At 40.9% G+C, this 20,675-nt stretch overlaps 1 protein-coding gene across 1 annotated transcript in view; it reads right to left on the bottom strand.

Annotated features, from left to right (window-relative positions):
• The window catches only part of SLC44A1 (solute carrier family 44 member 1), a 159,888-nt gene that overhangs the window by 49,845 nt on the left and 89,368 nt on the right, over window positions 1-20,675 (bottom strand). Inside the window, exon 4 of the mRNA XM_056117351.1 lies at window positions 10,158-10,294. Within this exon, the coding sequence (XP_055973326.1) occupies window positions 10,158-10,294 (137 nt within the window). The remainder of the gene's footprint in view (window positions 1-10,157; window positions 10,295-20,675) is intronic.

Raw genomic sequence — 20,675 nt, 5'->3', positions numbered from 1 at the left:
ATCATCTACAGCATCGCCAGTATGAAATGTGGATGCCATCCTCTTCATCTTTTGTCTTCCCATATTATTCAATATACCATTCCTAACAACCGGATCGTCCTACGTTAACTTATCTCAAACCACCATGACCTCTTAAGCCCTCGCTTCTTAAACTATGGGCTACAACCCCTTTGGGGTCAAGTGACTTTTAAAAGATATGTCTGATATTTCCCTATGATCATCAGTAAATGTTTTATTTGTATACCTATGTATAACCAATATACCTGAGCAGTGTAAAAAAATTTCTGGTGTAAAAGTATCACAAGGGTAAAGTGCTTAAGACCTACCTTAAGCTACTCTCCCAATGGGTTTTTCATCTACATCCTGCAGAAAACTGATGGGATGATTTTGGTAAAATGGGGATCATTCACATCACCTCAGGATAAATTCTAAACTCCTTGGTTTTCTAAAACAACCTTGTAGTTAATAAACAATGCTGAACAAAAAACAAAAATAAATTACTATTACATTGTATTTTGGTACAGCAAAATACAATGTAATCTTGAACTCAATTAAATGCAGTTTATTGAAATGCCTGCACATAAATGTCTTTCAATCACATAGGTATTTCCTACTCAAACCTTCCTCTACTGACGTCACTGGGAACTTAATATTTTTATCAAAATAAACCACTTAAAATGACTGTTCACTCACAGGTGCCTTATGGGTTTTCCTTACGCTATGTCCTCTTTTGAGGCTGTTCTTTCCTAAGTAGTCTTGGACTGAGAGGTCAAGTTTGAGCTGAATTTCTACATACTACTTAAGGGTCACCTCCTGACCAAACATCCTGTGATGTACCTAAACAAAAATGTTTGTTCTTTAGTTCTATCATAAGAAGCATATTCATTTGAATTTGCAGAAGTTTATGTATCTTCTCTGGATTTATAATGAGAGCTTTCTGAGAATTGAGACTTTATGCATTCAAAATATCCGGAACTCTTACCTTCATACCAAAAAAAAAAAAAAAAGACCACCTTCAAATGGCATCTGAGCAGGCAGAGCACAGGCCTTGCAGGTGTGAGGCCCTGAATGAAGACCCTGGATTAGATCTCTGGCTTCACATGTGCCTTCAGTGCCCACTGGCACCCCCAGATATGCCCTTAGTAATTGAAAAATAAAACAAAATAAAACAAATCTGGGCCAGAGAGATACTATAGAAATTGAAGTGCATGCCTTATATGCAGCCATTCCCAGTTAAATCTCTGGATCCACTTGGTCCCGCAAAGTACCAATAAGGTGTGGCCCAAGCATCACAGGGCCCCCTGAACACTATGTAGAAGGACCCTTCCCCAACAACAAAAGATTAAAAAAAATTTTTAAATCCATTTTATGAATTGTTGTTGCATTGTCCTCCCGTTGTTCATCAATTTGCTTGAGCGGGTCCAGTAACATCTCACAACAAACTGTGAGACTTGTTGTTACTGTTTTTGGCATATCGAATACGTCACGGGTAGCTTCCCAGGCTTTGGCATGTGGGCGAGATACTCTCGGTAGCTTGCCGGGCTCTCTGAGAGGGGCGTACATAATTAAAAAATAAACACAACTATGTCCCCCCTTCCATGACCAGAGTTCGTACACGCTTGGTGTCAATGCTCTAGTACTGAGTCACAGTGTTCACTAAGGGGCACGTATTTTAGTGCTGCACACACTTGGTCTGGGTGCATCAGAGACTGCACACTTTGTGGTAGTGCCACGATCACACTCGGCTTGATGGGTAGTGTAGGGATCAGAATGGCAGCCTGGTCCTGCAAAGTAGGTTCTCTACCATTGAGCTATGTCTGGCAGTACCTATTTTGTTTTGTTTGGGGGCCACTTTGGGTGTGCTGCTTCGGGTTCACCAGCCGTTGCGCTCAGAAGCAGCTGGGGATGAAAGTGGGACCATCTGCATGCAAAGCATGTGCACCAGCCCTCTGAGCTATCTCTCTGGCCGGAAGCACCATGTTTAATCTCGTATCCCGTTGTTACCTATAGTACATAACGTTCATCTGCTTTTCACCTTTCACTATAAGGCTTGCGATCTAAAACAGGATTTCTCTCACCCTTTGTATTAGGGCAGGGCTAGGAAATCTGTGGGGATAGGGAACCTGTGTCATGCACTGCAGGATGTTTAGCATTCATTGCAGGATGCAGAGACCATTCTTGGTCTCTCTCCACCAGAGCTGAGCTTCTTACGCTTCTACATGGAATCACGTAACTTTTTCAAGGAGCCGAAAGACACTGCGCATCCGCATGTGGCTGACCCCTGTTGGATCTCCTGTACCCAATGATCCCTCAAGCATCGCCAGATGCAGCCTTGGAGGGCCTGAGTACAGCTAGATGTGGTCCCCAGCACTGCGAAATGTGGACCCCAAGCACCGCTGCAAGACCCGGAGGCTGGCATTCTTGGGCCTGTTGGCCAATAATCAAAGGGAAGAAGAGCCTTCAGGCTAAAACAGAATAAACTTTTATTCAATCATTTTGACAATGATGTTTGCAGAATATACTAAACAAACAAAACACTGTCCTCCCGTTGTTCATCGATTTGGTTGAGCGGGCCCAGTAACGTCTCCATTGTGAGACTTGTTACTGTGTTTGGCATATTGAATACTCTCGGTAGCTTGCCAGGCTCTCCAAGAGGGGCGGAGGAATTGAACCCGGCTCGGCCAGGCTGGCTGCGCGTAAGGCAAACATCTTACCGCTGTGCTATCGCTCCAGCAAAATTGAGAATATTCTTAAAAACAATTTAGGAAACTGTAGTTAATAGAAAAGAAAGCCAATGAAGAACAATTTTTTTTTAAGTGAGACACCATGAGGTACAGTTGTATAGTTACAAATTTTTGTGCTTGGGTTTCAATTATACAATGATCAAATACCCATCCCTCCACCAGTGCCCATTTCCCACCACCACGGATCCCAGTATCCCTCCCATCCCCCATCCCCCCTGCCTCTGTGGCAGGGCATTCCCTTTTGTTCTCTCTCTCCTATTGGGTACTGTGGTTTGCAAAAGAGGCAATGGGTGGCAATCATGTTTGGTCTATAGTCTACTTTCAGCATGCTTCTCCCATCCTGGGAGGATCCTCCCAACACCCTTTACTTGGTGTTCCCTTCCCTATCTGAGCGCCCTTTTCCCCTAGCATGTGTGGCAGGCCTCCAAGACAGAACAATTTTTATTATGAAATACAAACTACACTGCTGTGGGAATTCCAGTGAATCTAACCTCTTTTCCTCTAATTACGAAAGCATCGTATGTGAGAAGTATGCCAGAAAGTTTCCAATGTCAATTTCCAATGATCCATACAAAGAACAGACATAGTTGTGATTCCCAAGAAGCTCCCATTAACCAACTGGGGGGGCAAGACATCATCTGGCAACTACTACTGGTTCAAAGTTAGCTCGTAGCACATATTTCCGAGTGACTTTATTTTGAACATCTCAATGTAAGACTTGCATGATGGGGAATAAACAAGGAGATTGACTGACAGGCTATAATGTAAGCTCCTCAAACGTGGGGGCATTCCTTGATTTTGTATCTCTAACAACAACTTCATCTGCACTAAGTATCTGTTGAAAAAGGAAATAGTTTAGAAGGTATTATCAAATGTAAGTATATTTTCCTCGTATTTGTTAGTCAGTTAGTTTTTGTGCCATACCCAGCAGTGCTCAGGAGCTACCCCAGGCTCTGTGTTGACGTCACTCCCAGTGGTGCTCAGGAGGCCAGAAGTACCCGGGATCAAACCCTGACTGCCCACAAATACATGTGCTCAGCACATTGGAATGTTCTCTGGCAGGAATTTTTCCTTTTTAAGAATCAGCTTCTCTTGCCAGTCTCTGATTCAGAGACAAATGAAACTAGTTGCTAATGTTAATCATTTTGTTCATTTATGAATGGCATCAAGTCCAATCTTTGGAGTCCCTTTGCCCAAATAATCCATACTAACTCTACATAGTTCTATTAGTTTACTGTTACTGATTGATAAGGGAGCAATAGGCTGACCATTTACTGATACTAACTCCAGGCTTTCACAATTAAATGATGACCACCATCAGGATTATTCGTATTCACAAATTTTATCTGATGGGGCACATAATCTTTCAAGATTTTTAATAGTAACAAATTAAGAAGCACCAAGCTGCTTGGCTCTAGTGAAAATGTGAACGCTGTCCAAATGGCAATTCATAAAGCTTTTAGAATATAAAGCACTCTGAGAGCTGGGAAAACAGCTTCAAGGGCGGCAGTGCATGCTTTGCACGCAGGAGCCAGGATGCCACTGTGTTAAGGAAAACAAATACATATCAGAAAACAGTTTGCTAAGAGTAATGCAAAAGGTAATATGAAATTCCATGTAAAATATTAGTACCAACTGAGAACATAGAGTAAGCGCCTCACTTCTTTTATAGGTCATTTCTAAACTGCTATTTGGAATTTAGAGTGAAAGTAGAAAAGAACTGACACGGAAAGCAGCATCTAGCACAGTTCCCACAGCCCACCACAGGTACCAGTAAACAGTGGGTTGTCTTTTTCATCTCAGTTTTTGTGATTTCAGCCATCCCCACACCTGACCTATTCAGGAGCTGCTGCTGGCTTGGTACCCGAAGGGTCATGGGTGCCGGGGCTTGCACCAAGACCTCCACCACACAGTGCATGAGCTCAGCCTGTTGCGCTGTCTGGCCCCAAGGGGTGGCTTAAATGAAGCACAGAACTGAAGTCTAACTTATCTATCAGATTCAGTTGCCTATGCAGAACAATGGGGGCTGAGAACTGAAGGACGGGATCAGGGCTCAGAAGGGGAGAGGGAAGGGGAGCTGCCTCTAGACATCAGCCTCCCCTCCCTGTACCACATGTCCTGGTGGGTTGAGACTGAACTCTCACAAGAAGCTGAAATTAACTTCACATACACATACGCATAAAGCACACATTATCTGAGTGCTCAGAAATAATGAGAATACAGGAAGAAAACTTCTTCAATAGGAACTAAAGGGAAGGAAAACTAGAATAAGGAGTGCGTGTTCTGTTGAAAACAATAGCTTAGTGGCCAGGGAGACATCATACATGTGTTGAGGAAATCAGATGCCTTGCATGCAGTCAACCCTGGCTTAATCCCTGGCACACAGTCCCAAGCACTTAGCTGCAGACCTGGAGGCCTTGAGCACTGCCAGGGTGGCACAGGTAAACCCAAAACTCGTGGCCCAAACAGAATGGCATCCTCAGGCTCTCACACTGAACCACTGACCCGACTGATCAATAGTCCCTGGAGAGGACCTGGGTCTCCTGAGCACCACTTGGAACCTCCCCCAACCCAATCCCCCCAAAAAACAGAACAAAACAAAACAAAACAAAAAACCCAGAAACAAAAAACGAAAAAACCTCAGATGGAGCTCTCACCAGATGGTCTCAGTTTTCTCTGTAGGGTATAAGCTTAGGAAAGAGGGAAAAAAAGAGCTTAAGAAAAAAAAAGGTTAAGTGTTTCCTCCAAGAGCAGGTATACAAGAAACAAATAGAATACAATGAATTATTTAGAGTCAAGTAAAACAGGAACTGATTTCACAGCAATTCTGATTAGACTGAAGTTAAACCATTTACCTGCTGTAGCAACTCACAAGAATACAGGATCGAGTAAAGGAAAATGAGAAATTATTAAGGGGCAATCAAGACAAGGAAATTCAGTTCATTACTCTTTCAAACACCAATTAAAGTTAGTTATGACAGAGGCCCTGTATTGGGGCTTGGATACTCAGAGATGAATAGAACACGATCCTGACCCTAGAAAACTCATGCAGGAAGATGAAAAACAAAAAAGTTGAACTGTGAGTCCTTTTGGTATTTGGCAACTTAAATTTTCTAAGGCAATTAAAAAAAACTGTTTTATTCTCAGGACCAGGGTTGTCTTACATGCATGGAACCCTGGGATCAATCCCTGGCATCATTAAAATAAAATGGTTTTATTTTCTAGCATCATATATTTATGATGTTTGTGTTAAATATAAACTATGAGCTATAGCAGCAAACACACACCTGTACACTTACCACTCAACTCATGTGCCAGAACTTACACTTTTAGAGTCATCAGACTTCCCTCTCAAAGCTTTGCAACTTCACCTAAGCCAATCTGATTTCCAACTCTCCAAGGCAGACACCTGACAGGAGTTCTACAAACTAAAGTTCCCATTAAAACAACTTCTCTTTCTTGTCTAAAAGAAGGAAGAAGCTGGGCTGGAGTGATAGCACAGCAAGTAGGTCATTTGCCTTGCAGGAGGCTGACCTGGGTTCGATTCCCAGCATCCCATATGGTCCCCCGAGCACCACCAGGAGTAATTCCTGACTGCATGAGCCTGGAGTAACTCCTGTGCATTGCCTGGTGTGACCCAAAAAGAAAAAAAACTGCAGCAATATTTTACTTGCTATTAAGTGCATCTTTTATAAACATTGCTTCCTTTTATTTTTAATACTTTATAAAATGGAAGTTTACATGAATAGGTAGATGGCTGTAGGCACTAAAATGTACTTCCAAATGTTGTCAAGTAAATATATGTCTCTGAAAAGGAATTATATCTTCTAATTCTGGTATGGAAATCATCCTCTTTTAATGAGAAAAACATATATAACAAACCACCCTGCACGCCCCCCCTCCAAAAATCCACCATCATAACCCTACATAAATGGTTCACAGCACATTTAATGGTATATTAAATATGTTTGCACTGTGGTATATCCATGAACACCACCCCTCCAAAATTCTCAGTACTGCAAAAGTGAAACAAAAACCATTAGACTTTGCCTCTTTGAACCTGACTACTCCAAACGCCTTACTCAAGTAGTATAAACAGTACGTGTCCTCATGTGACTACACATCACTTAACCTTCTGCAAGGATTATGTGTCATGAGTCAAAATTTCATTCTTTTTAAAAGCAGAAATGTGGTAAAAGTCGCATCACTTAAAATGTAACATCTAAGCTATATTAAATATATAGTGTCTGAGTGTTACCTAGAGGCACACTGGTATATAACAGAGCTTTAGAATTTTTTCAGCTTGCAGGAGCAAAACTCGGAAGCCACAGAACATCTTCTATTTCCCTCTTTTCCCAGGAACTATCCATTCTACCCTGAACTGAATCTGACCACTTTCAATACTTCATTTAAGTGCAATCACACAATGTTTGCTTTTTCCTTTTTGGCTTATTTCACCTAGCATGATGTCCTTAAGGTCCATCTACTTTCAGCATTTCTTACAGCTGATGAACTTACACAGACGCTTCATGAACACCCAGAGTGATCATGATATTTTAATTCTACTTTGTATTTCAAAATAAGGTTTAAACTTATCATTTAAAAAGTTAACCATTTAAAATGTTTACATTCGAGTTTGCCTCTTATCAACCCACACCACAGCTGATGAAGTGATCTCATAATCATGGTATTATATACACTATTTCTACTACCTACTAAGTCTTCTGTGGCCAGTCTACTTTTAATTTTCTAAGAAGCCTTCGCATTGCTTACCAAAAAAAAAAAAAAAAAGACATTCTGACCAACCGTGCATAAGCATTCCAATTTCTCCATATTCTTAACAATTATTATTTTCAGTATCATGTATCTGCATGTGTCTTTGCAGTTTTAACAGAAGGCATCCCAATGGGTGCCAAGTGGTGATAATCTCATATTTTTATTTATGTTTGCCTTACTCGATGTCGAGCATCTTTCCATGGCCTTATTAAATTATCTGCTCTTTCCAAATTAATTTACACCTGAAATGATGAAAAGCCTCAAGGAGAAAAAAGATAATGCAATGAGTAAGAAAGAATTGTCTCAATGGCAAGAAGAATATTAGAATTAAATCTTACTAATGTCCAACCAAAGAACAATACATATTCTTTTGAGAAATTGGGAAATTTCAATTTAGTGCTTCTATAAACTGAGTAGGCCTCTTCATCAACCCCTCCCCCTTTTATAATTTATAGTTCTTCTATTTGCTTTTCATATTTATCTTCTATATCTTCTTTCTACTGCTGTGCTGTCATTATTATTACTTTTTCTTTGTGATGCCTAATCTATTAACTTTGGCTCAAAAGCTTAAGGGTATCTTTGCAGACAGAAACAAACTCATCAAAAGGGTATTTTAACTAGATATAAATCAGTCACACTAAGTGTCATACTCAATTCTACAAAGACTACAATTCTAGAAAAAAAGCAGAGCACACCAACTAGGAAGTATGAGGCATTTCTCCGCAGTAAATCATCACAGCAGGCAACATGATCAGCAAGGAACTAACTGGCTCACTTCTGGCTCTCCAGATGAGATGTCAGGTTCAATAGACCAAGATTCACATCCAATTGGTTCACAAAAAAACATGTTAGAAAATAATTCCATTCTATAGCATAGCTTTGAATGCCAAAGCAATCTTATAGATACCTATTTTGTTAATGTAAAAACATTAATCCTATGATCACATATGAGGAAACTGAGGAATGGAGAGATGAAGAAAAGTACCTTGAGTCTTGCAGCCAATATCTGAACCCAGATCACCTGGCTCCAAAGCTGATGCTTCAGGGTTTGCATTTTTTGGAGGGTAGGGTTTTTGGACCACACACCTAGTAGTGCTCTGGTGTGTCTGGCTCTGTGCTCAGGAGGGACTCCTGACAGTGTTTGGGGGACTATATGTAAATGCCAGGGATGGAACCAGGGCTGGCTACATGCAAGACAAGCACTCTACCCTTTGTATGATCTTTCTGACCCCAAGAACACTCTACACAATACCATCCAAATACACTGTCTCTGCTCAAATTATTTTGGACTCTAGAAACACCTTTTAGGACTAACATGCCCTTTCTTAGGAAACTTATTGATGACAAGACTGATCTAATTCCAATATCAGACTCAGAAAATCCAATGAGTGATCTAGTGGGTAATTGGCTCATTCTTTCACACTCACCAAGTGGTCAATATTTTTCTCTCATCATCTCAGTCCTCATGATGATATGAATGGCTTATTCTTTCTAAATCTACATTTTATTCTGATGAGAATATCTAAACTCAAAGAACTCGCAGCTTCTGTCCCTCATCACGTAACTAGCCAGTGACAAATCAGAATCTACAGGCATGAATCACTGGGACAAGAGCAGTACCTGCCTTTCAGTTCTCAGCAGGGAGCTCCTTCATGCAAGAGACTCTGAAGCCACAATGGTATGTGAAGAGCTATGTTCCACCCAGAGAGAGAAGTTATACCAGGAGAATGGACGCCTGAGTCAGTCCTTGTCCCGTGGTGCTAAAACTAGCCTATGATCTTGGGCAAGCCTAATGCAGCTATGAGAATTCCTACAGACAAGGTAAAAACATTAAGATCAAAAGCACAAGCTTGAGGGGTTAGCTATATTTGGCCCTCCGGAAAAACAGGTCAAAAAATAAATGAATAAATAAAATAAATAAATGTAAGGAAATAAAAAGACAAAAATTCTCCAGGAACATAGGTAAGTCACATGGAGCTGAGGAGAGCACCCAGAAATTATAAAGCCAGGAAAAGAGTCTGGATTTAGTAAATTGTTTCTTCCCTCCCAGCTAATCTTTCTAAATTTCACTTCAAAATTTCTCAAAAGGTTTATGCTCAGAAAAATAATTACAACATCAAATTAAATTAAAAAGCCAACCACAAAATTACATATGCGCCAGTAACTCATAAAATCATGAAATTTTGGTTTTAGTTCCCCTTATTTTCTGATATTTTCAAATTTCCCATACTAAACCCATCACATTGTTATCCAGTGGAAACATGAAGCAGAATAATTGAAATACTTGTGCTTAATACTGCAGAGGAGAAAAAGACCCCCAAATTTGACTTTAAATCATCTAAAAATTTCTAAATACTTAATAGTTATATCAAAATCAATAGGCACCTGTGTAACAAATACCAACTTTGAGGGTTCAAAGGCCAAACTCAGAATTTCCCTGGGTGGGGCCAAGGAACCTAGAGTTTCACCAAGCTCAATATGTGACTGTATTTTTTAACAAGGAAAAATTTTTCAAACAATTCTATTCTTCTTTTTGAATGTTCTCTTCTGATTTATTTAACACAAGGACGAATCTATACTAGAATGTGTGTACTTCAAAGTGGCGAGGGTACAGACTCAGAGGGCTTAATATCTCACCATTCATCTCTGCAAACTTCTGAACATCGCTCAGGGTTTTTAATTCTTGCCTTGGACATGCTGACACGCACAATGCTACAGACTTGATCTTCCGGTTTATCAAGTCCAGATTGCATGGATCCAAAAAGAATACATACCTAGAACAGGGAGGAAAAATATTAAGATATTATTTCGCTAAACACATTCTGCTTCACTGGTATTTTGACGAATAAGCCCCAAAGCAAAGGCGTCAATTGCAAACCCTTTCAACAAAATGAATCATAGATGAACAATTATTTCACAAATAGAATTACAGATAAGTTTTTATTTATTTATTTATTTTTACTTTTTGGATCACACCCGGTGATGCATAGGGGTTACCCCTGGCTCTGTACACAGGAACTACTCCTGGGGACCATATGGGATGCTGGGAATAGAAGCATGGTTGGCCGTGTGCAAGGCAAACGCCCTACCCCCTGTGTTACTGCTTGAGCCCCACAGATAAGTTTTTAAAGTAATTGCATTCAGAGCTAGAGAGAGAATCTAATGGGCTAAAGAGTACGTTTTACATACAGGTGGCCCAGGTCCAATCCCTAGCATCCCATGGTCTCCCACCAGGAGCCACAGATGATCTTGAAGTACAGATGCACAGAAGCACTACTAGGAGGGACCCCAAAATAAAAACTTTAAATATTAAAAAAATTCCTTATATGTATATTCTAACAGCACTTTGGGGGTGACTACAGTATATTTTTGTGATATACTTTTATAACATTTAAATTTTTGTACCATGTATCTTATATTCAGAAAAGGGTATTTTAGTCTTTAACAACAATTTTAGTCTTTTTGAGTCAAATCTGCATCAAAAAGTTACTGTGCCAAAAAGTTTCTGTAAAATTTCAAAATTAATATATCACATGAATTCTAGCTTATAACACATTTTAGTGGGTATATCATTACATATTAAATTATAAATGGTAATATATAGACTTTGGTTAATTTATAATTATCAAAATAAATTGTAAGACGGTCAAGTAGAATTTATAAGGTTTAACAGAGATGAAAGAGAACTATACAAGGGATTACTAAGTCAATGATGGTTGGTGGGATCGCTCGGGATGGGAGATGTATGCTGAAAGTAAAGGACCAAACATGATAGTCTCTCAGTATCTGTGTTGCAAATCATAATATCCAAAAGTATAGAGAGAATAAGAAGGAAATTGCCTGCCATAGAGGGAGGGGGTGGGGTCGGTGAGGGTTGCAGGAGGGATACTGGGAACATTGGTGGTGAAAAAAGTACACTGGTAGAGGGCTGGGTATTCAATCATTTTATGACTGAAATGCAATCATGAAAGCTCTGTAGCTGTATCTCATGGTGACTCAATTAAAAACAAAAAAAGAAAGAGACCTAGACCAACACTAATTACAGTCATCTTGATATTAAACTGGTTTTTCATTTTCTTCATTTTACTTTTAGAATCATTTTCTAGTAACAATGCAATTTATTTTTGTGTTGCGATAACTACAGTATTTAACAGTTTGGTTTTGTGACATATAAACAGAATAATCACTAATTATGTTTTGTAGCCTATGCACATTTTTACTTCAGAGAAGGAAAAAACTCATTAGATATTAAAATAAAAAAGATTTAAGAACTATCACCTAAATATTTAAAGTACATCAGCTTAGTGTTAAAGTCTACCGGGTCACATAAAGTCACCCCGTTGACAACAGCATTTCCCACACTGCTAAATTCCTCTGCAATGCAAACTATGGGTCAAATAAGGAAACACAACCAAACAGAAGAATTAGGTGTGAAATTGAAAAGAAAACTATTAGGTTAACACACATGCTGGAAGGGACAATCTTAAAGGCACCAGAAAGAAAATTAAATAGAAAAAAAAAAATAAGAGGGGCAGACAGAGTGTCTGCACATTTCAGGAACTTAGCATCAAGGTCATGTATTAACTACAAACTACCAGACTGATAAAAAAAGAAAAACGAACTTTTTGTAACCCTGTTAACTCGCTCCAATCCCATTAATGCTCTTCATCAATAAAATGAAAGAAGCGAGACCACACGATGGTATTTGCAGTGGGATTCCCAAGAGTGCTATATAGCTCCAGAGGAAGCCAGAAAGCACAGAACCCCACCTGGGACCCTCTGTGTGGGAACACCCCTTCCGGTTATCTTAGTAATAAGCAAGCACATTCCCGGGACCCTAAGCCATCAACTGCACCAGGCAGCTCCTGGTTCCCCAGTGCACAGGCGTCATCAAGCTTTGAGTCCCTTATCACCACCGTCACCGCAGTATTACCCAACACTGGTTCAGTACATACTGAGTAACTGATACAGTGCCAAAGTTTAAAATGAAAAAGTTAGGGCACCACAGCTTACAATGTTAATGATAAGGTTTCCTGCGTAACATCTTCCCACCATACCCTCCAGGTCACACAATGAAAACTCATTTCACTTCACAGCAACCCTGCCAGGTATTTGTGGGGGCAGTGGGGTGGTGGCAGGTGAGCAGTGGAATTAAGAGCAGAGTTCTAAGTGATAAGCAATGCCCTGATAAACTATCTGGAGAAATCTTAAGATAACAGAAAAACAGACTTGGGAGGAAAGAGAAAAAGAGAGGCTCTTGGTCCTTCAAAGCAGTGCCCAGGGGCCTAGACTACATCAATGCTGCCCGTTATGCTTATTTAGGGGTGGGGAGTGGGTTATTCCCATACCTGCATGCTCCAGGAAGTCCTCCTGGTGATACAGGAACAGTCAGGCCAGATGAGTTACCCCCAGACCCAAAAGCGCGGCATAAGCCCAGTGGTGCTCAGGGTTCACCAAGGCTACATTCAGTGCTGATGAGGTGGGGCATGCAGGGGTCAAATCGGGATCTTTGCACATCATGCAAAGATGTGTTGATAGCTTGCTTTTCACTGAGCTATCAACTCTGACTCTGACAGTGCTTTGTTATAACCTCCTATGAACAGAAGTCTTGCCTATGGTCCACAGACTTCTGCCTCTCCCCCCCCCCGCCCCAAACCCACTCCCAAATCTCAAAATTCCCTCCCTCTCTGTATTCCCAACTTCCTTTGCAACCTTAAGGCACACCCTCCCAACTTCTAGGGAATAAGCAGGAGTCTTATCCAATCACACTTGTATCAGACTAGTAAGTAAGTAAGTAAAGGCCCTCCCGTTGACCATCGATTTGCTCGAGCGGGCCCAGTAACGTCTCCATTGGAGACTTTGTTGTTACTGTGTTTGGCATATCAAATACTTCACGGGGAGCTTGCCAGGCTCTGCTGTGCGGGTGAGATACTCTCGGTAGCTTGCCGGGCTATCAGACTAATGTGAGCATTTTCTGGCTTTCCTAGAGGTACTTGGAGAAAATCTTTATGGTTTGCGTCCCTGCCTCTTCACTTGTAATACTGTAAAATGCTGATGTTACACTTTACTCTAATGAAACTGGTAATATACGTAAGTACATAATAGGCAGTACAGACTCATCATGAAGAACACTATTTACCTTTTAGAAATTCCACATTTGAAGGCCTGAAACTCAGTGGAAGAGCTCTTGCCTTGCATGTGTGAGGCCCTGAGTTCTATTCTTGCGTGGCTGCCATTACAACACAGTAACAGCAAAATTTCATACTTTCTAATAAGACACTAAATACTCTATGATATGGACATAGAATGGGACTACAAGGTGAATACTTAACTTTTCTTCGTAAGAAAAACCTACATAGGAATGATCTTGATAGTGCATTACCCTTGATAAAGCAAACCTCCTAGGGCAGGGCATATAAGAACCAGAAAATAAGATGAATCCTAAAATGACTCACTAAAATTAACCCACATGTTTAGTCTATGTATATAGACTTAAGGGCTGGAGCGATAGCACAGCGGGTAGGGCACTTGCCTTGCACGCAGCCAAACTGGGCTGACCTGGGTTTGATTCCTCCGCCCCTCACGTAAAGCCCAGCAAGCTACCGAGAGTATCACGCCCGCATGGCAAAGCCTGGCAAGCTACCCGTGACGTATTCGATATGCCAAAAACAGTAACAAGTCTTGTTACTAGTGCCTGCTCAAGCAAAATCGATGAACAGTGGGAAGACAGTTCTACAGTGCATTGCTATATAGACTTAAATGAGAAAAGAGAACAAAACCATTTAGAATAAAGAATTCACTCAAATAAAAAGTAATCTTAAATGTTATTCTCAGGATCTATACTTATTCATATATAATCATATACAGAAGTATACCTAGCACTAGCTATAAGAACATAGTAGCCATAATGTCTTACATAATCACACAATCAAATAAACATTACATTTTGTGTGCATACAAATTTTAAAAGAAACCTTTAAGTCTTAAATTTAGATGCTATTCATCCTTCCTACAGACTCGGGTGCTGAGAATGTTCACATCCCTATCTTCAATCTCACAACTACAAACTAACTACACAATCCCATCACGACAAACTCTAGGCCTGAAAGGACCAAGCAAAGCCCCGAGAGAATTAGTGTGTGCCAGAGCTTGCATTAAATCTGTCCTGATTCTTAGTTTCAGTTTCCAAACTGCTCTTCTTGAAAACATTCCCTACAAATATATAATTCTGTTTGGATTTAATTTTTTTTTTCTTTCGGTGGTCCTCAGGGACTATTTCTGGCTCTAAGCTTAGGGGATCAATCCTGGTGATGCCCAGGGGATCAGTGCCAGGGATCCAATCCAGGCCTTCTGCATGCAAAGCTCCAGTCCACTGAGCGCTCTCTTCAACCCTAAAATTAATCTTTCTTTTGTAGGGGAGGAAGAAAGTTGTGCTATATATATATATATCCAGCAGGACTTCAGGCTTACTCCTGGCTCTGTGCTCAGGGATCATTCCTAGCAGTGCTTGGAGGGTTGAATACAGTGCTGGGAATTGAACTTGGGTCAGCCACATTCAAGGCAAGTACTCTACCTTATGTACTATCTCTCCAACCCGAATTAATAATTTTTCAACTGTTTCATATTTGATATTCTGTTTGTTATCATTCCCAAAGTTCAGTCACTTCATGGCAACATTTTGATAACTATATTTTAATTGGTCTTTAACTGAATATTTACAGAGTACGAAAACCTCTTGTATCAAGCAGACAAATTTATGATTCATTAAATTGCACTTTCTTGTCTTTTGATTTGAAATTGCCCCTAGGTAGGTAAATAAATCATTACATTACATTCGTTTCAATTCACTACAAACAAAATGAGCTATGTGTTTTGTTTTTTTTTTGACAACGAAACAAATAACCACCTAAGTCTGGTCTCATTATTAGAACTAACAAATCAGCTGAGAAGATGAGAGGTACCAGGCAAGCAAGAGTCCGTAAAACAGTCTAGGAAAGTTTCTTAAAACCTTCCGTCTACTTTCATTCTGCCACCAGGCAAGTGAGTGGGCAAGAGCTGGATCTGGACTCTGAGCAAATTACTCACCCAATAAGGAGAAAAACACTTTTATAAACACTTTTATAAAGGGCCTACACAAGCTTCGAATTTAAAAGTCATACGAGAAAAGAGGGAAATGCTCAGACCATATTATAAAACCTTACAAGGGATAGCAGCAAGGATGCAAATATCTGTTATAGTGGAAATGGCTTCTAGGAATTACTGGAAGTTAGGAAAATAAGCTATTCAATTTCATTTTAACTAATAATTGTTAAAGTATAACAGCAAGTTACCCCTGAGAAGACAGGAAAGGAGATTTATCTGAATAAAGTATCCCTCTACACAGTGAACTTTAGGTGGGCAGATACTGAGGATGAACACAAATCATCAAGGCGGCTGTTGGGCATTAAAACTAGGAAAAGGGGATTGAGGGAGAAGAGGTGACTCTTTTTTTTTTTCCTTCTTTTTGGGTCACACCCAGCGATGCTCAGGGTGTGCACCTGCTCATTCACTCAGGAATTACTCCGGGCAGTGCTTAGGGGACCATATGGGATGTTGGGAATTGAAACCGGGTCGGCCACGTGCAAGGCAAACACCCTACCCACTGTGCTATCACTCCAGCCCCAAGAGGTGACTCTTCTATTGGGGGACAGCTCCCCATTAGTGATGAAGGCAGAGGCAAGGGGCTGGAGGGATGATTCTAGGGGCTGAAAGGCATGCTTTGCATTCAGAAGATAAAGAATTTTTGTTGATCTGTTTGTCTTGGTTTGAGCTCAGAGCTCACTTCTGGCAGTGCTTGGGGGATCGATCATAGATGATGATGCCAGGGAGAGAAACAGGTCAGCCTCAAGGCCAGCACCCTAAGTTCTGAACCCTAACCAAAGGCCATATGGAGCTGAACTCTGAACAGACTGATTCCCAAGTGTTACTTTCACCAATGCTATACTAATTTAAAGTGGAAAGTGGAATACAGGTGACCGAGAGTGAAATATAGACCACTCACATCAGCTGATAAAATTGGTTCAATTCTCTGGGACCCCAAAGCAGATACAGTCCTCCCTGGACATGACAGCACTGTCTTCTTTGTGTCATGCAATTTCTCAATCAAGCAGATTAAAAAGGATGATATGGAAACACTTTATTCAACAAACATTGCTAAGTGTTCACTTATGAGCCTACTCCTAAGCCTTGCAGACAAAAAAATTCATTTGAAAAAAAAGTTCTTGAATGCATGAGACCTAAAATGTAGGAGACAAAAATACAAACACATTCATTAAAAAAAAAAAAACATGGGCTAGGGGCTGGAGCGATAGTACAGCGGGTAGGGTGTTCGCCTAGTACCCGCCCAACTCGGGTTCAATCTCCGGCATCCCAAATGGTCCCCTGGAGTCACTACCAGGAGTGACTCCTGAGTGCAGAGCCAGGAATAACCCCTGTGGATTGTCGGGTATGACTCAAAAAGTAAAAACAAAAAAAATTAAAATTAAAAAGCATAGAGAGCGATAGCACAGCGGAAGGGCGTTTGCCTTGCACGCAGCCAACATGGCCAACCCGAGTTCGATTCCTCCGCCCCTCTCGGAGAGCCCGGCAAGCTACTGAGAGTATCTCACCCACATGGCAGAGCCTGGCAAGCTCCCCGTGACGTATTCGATATGCCAGACACAGTAACAACAAGTCTCAAAATGGAGACGTTACTGGGCCCGCTCGAGCATGCAGCAAAATGCATATTAGCAAATAGTATAATTCTGCATTGAGAATCGGGGTTAGAAGTCACAGCAAGAGGTGGTATCTGGGGCACATTTTGGAAACTGGCAGGATTTTTTCCAGACAGATGGAGAAGGGAGAATCCTAGACAGAGGAAACTGCATGTATGAAGGAAGGCACAGAAGCACAAGAGGGTATTGAAGGAACTATAAATAATTTGACATGGAGACTTAGGATGGGACACCAAGGGCGACATCAATGTTGACTCAAGGTGGGACACTGATACACCATTTGCAGTGTAGATGGGAAAGCAGGGGACACCAGAAGCCACCACCCTTACACTCTGGAGAATCACGCAGCTCTGTTCGACTAAGCAGTGTGCTTTCAAATGGCCACAGCGTGGCGATACCCAGGTTTTAGCAGCCCCTTGGGTTGAAGACCAGTGTGGGGAAGGTCAGGGCATGGGTAATAACTGCTTCAGAGGCATCTCTGCCGTTAAATTGCTTCCAGCTACCATGGCAACTCTCTGCAGCAAGGTTTTTCTGGAGCACAAGGTGGGCAGCAGATACCCAGCCTGCTGGCTGCCTCCTGCCAAGTTTGGCTTTTCTCCACTCCCTTCAGGGGAGCAGTTCTGCAGCATGAACACTGGAAAAGTGGCTCCCCAAATCCCTCAGCCCCCTTCTGTTTCAGTGAATCCAGACACGTTTCCCCCAGTGAGGAATAAGAATGAAGCCTGATCATCTTCCCAATGATTACTTCACACTAATTTACAATTTATAGCTTTCTTTTCCTCCAACAATGGTGCCGTGAATGAATCACACCAAAAAGAAAAAAACAGGGTGGCCTAGCAGAAGGTTCTGCTATCACCAAGTAACAGTCTCTGGAGAACCCACAGGAGAACTCTGTCAAAGGCAGCCTCTAATTTCTGTATGAGATGTCAGCAAGGCGAGACCAGCTATCCCAGTTGAGGTGGGACCCAGCCGCCTCCTGAAGGACTGCGCTAGGTAAGGACAGAGCTATGGGGCAAGCACAGAAAGTTGGTAAGACCCAAACCAACTCAATCACTAATGACTATAATTAACAAAACAACTATATTTAACTAATTAACTAATTACTGTAATTAACTATAACCTAGTTGGTCATCAACTTTTAGGAACAAAGCTAAGAGGAGAGAAATAAGTTGATAGCAGTGATTTATCTTAAAATTATAGGTTTAGGGGTTGGAGAGATAGTACAGTGGGTCTTGCATGCAGCAGATCTGAGAGTTGTGTGATGTTTGTGATGCCCCTAAGACTGCATGGATCCAGATGAAAGATCAGAAGAACTGATGTGAGCTGTGGGAAACTGGGCATGAGGTTGATGACAGGGATGTATCACTTAATGTTTGTCAATGCACAAGTGATAGTCTCACTCTTAAGAATGCAACTGTTGGGGGCTGGAGCGATAGTACAGTGGGTAGGGCGTTTGCCTTGCACGCGGCCAACCCGGGTTTGATTCCCAGCATCCCATATGGTCCCTTGAGCACCGCCAGGAGTAACTCCTGAGTGCAGAGCCAGGAGTAACCCCTGTGCATTGCCGGGTGTGACCGAAAAAGAAAAAAAAAAGAACGTAACTGTTTCTCCTTTTCTAGTACATGTGTAAAGAAGACAGAGGCAATGTCATCAAGTAGGAGGATCATTCTTTCACATGCTTTTCCAGTTCCATGTCTTTGTGCTGTGATGCTAATGCCTCTCTGGGGCCTTTGCTCATCTTACCTGACTCTCTTTAACAGGCCTTTGGCAATCTGTTTGTAAGTATTAATGTTTGATGTCTGTCTTCAGAAAAACACATGTAAATTTACATGCCAAATTCGGTGTGCAATTTTAAGGGAGTCATAGATTTTCCCTGGGGGACAGATCTCAGCTTGAGATCACTCCAGTAATCTCAAGCACTCTTAGCTTAGCTGAAAGCCGTTTTTACTTTTCTTTTGAGCTTAACAGTTTTATTGAGATATACTTTACAAATCATAAAGTTCATATGAACTTTATGATTAAATTTTTGTATAATTAAATTCAACATTTTAAAGTACACTGATCAACCATCACTATAATCAAAGTTTAGACCATTTTATCACCCCCCAAAAGAAACTTCTTTTTCCCAGGTCTATATAAATATTAAATTATTTTCTGTGTCTTTTAAAATTTGTCTATTCTAGATAGGGCTGGAGCGATAGCACAGCGGGTAGGGCATTTGTCTTGCATGCGGCCGACCCTGCTGACCCGAGTTCGATTCCTCTGCCCCCATCGGAGAGCCCAGCAAGCTACGGAGAGTATCTTGCCCGCGCGGCAAAGCCTGGCAGGCTACCTGCGATGTATTCGATATGCCAAACACAGTAACAATAAGTCTCACAATGGAGACATTACTGGGCCCACTCGAGCAAATCGATGAACAACGGGAGGGCAGTGCTACAGTGCTATTCTAGATAATTATATAAATAAAATCATAAAATAGTGGGTCTTACATGAAAAGGTTTCTTTTGCATAATATAACTTGGCATGTTTTCAAGTTTCATTCATGGTATAGCATCTACTTCATTCATTTTCATGGACAAATAATATTCCATTGCATGATACAATATATAAAAAACACTGTTTCACTGTTTATTCATTCATCAGCTGGTACATATTTGTATTGTTTTTTCTTTTGACTGCCATAAATAATGCTACTGTGAACAGTTGTGTACAAGTCTTTGAATGAACATATTTATATGTCTCTTGGGTAAATACCAAAGAATGAAATTACTGGCCTCGTAATAACCTCTGTTTTTGTAATCTGTTTATTTTTTGGATTTTGGGCAACACCCAGCAATGCTTAGTGCTCACTACTGGCTCTTACTACTGGCACTCAGGAATCACTCCTGGTCCTCTTCGGGGGACCATGTGAGATGCTGCATGCTGGCTCGGGTGCATGCAAAGCAAACTCCCTATCTCCCTCTGCTGTACTATTGCTCTGGCCCCTGTTCTGTTGTTTTAAAGAAATGGCTAAAATGTGTGTGTGTGTGTGTGTGTGTGTGTGTGTATTTAGGGAGGTAGCACCATTTATGTTCCCATCAGGAATATATGAGAAATCTGATTTCTCCACATTCTGTCAACACTACAACAATATGTGTTTATGTATTTTTCATTATAACTCACAGATGTGAAGGGCTAGTTGTTGGTTGGCATTTTCTTGATGACTCGTGATGTTAAGTTTCTTTTTAGGTGCTTATTGACTACTCATCTCTCTTCTTTGGAGAAATATCCATTCAAATCCTTTACCTATTGTAGATCTCTTTTTAATCTTTGAGACAGAGACTTTATATTGCCACAATATTATGAAAATAAGAGAAAATAAGGGAAAATAAGGATATGAGTAGTAAAATAACAGGCAGGAGAA

Source organism: Sorex fumeus, unplaced genomic scaffold (genome assembly GCF_029834395.1).
Source record: "Sorex fumeus unplaced genomic scaffold, SorFum_2.1 ptg000034l, whole genome shotgun sequence".
Lineage (NCBI taxonomy): Eukaryota > Metazoa > Chordata > Mammalia > Eulipotyphla > Soricidae > Sorex > Sorex fumeus.
The sequence above is the reverse complement of the archived record's forward strand: the minus strand, read 5'-3'. Positions and strand labels throughout refer to the sequence as shown.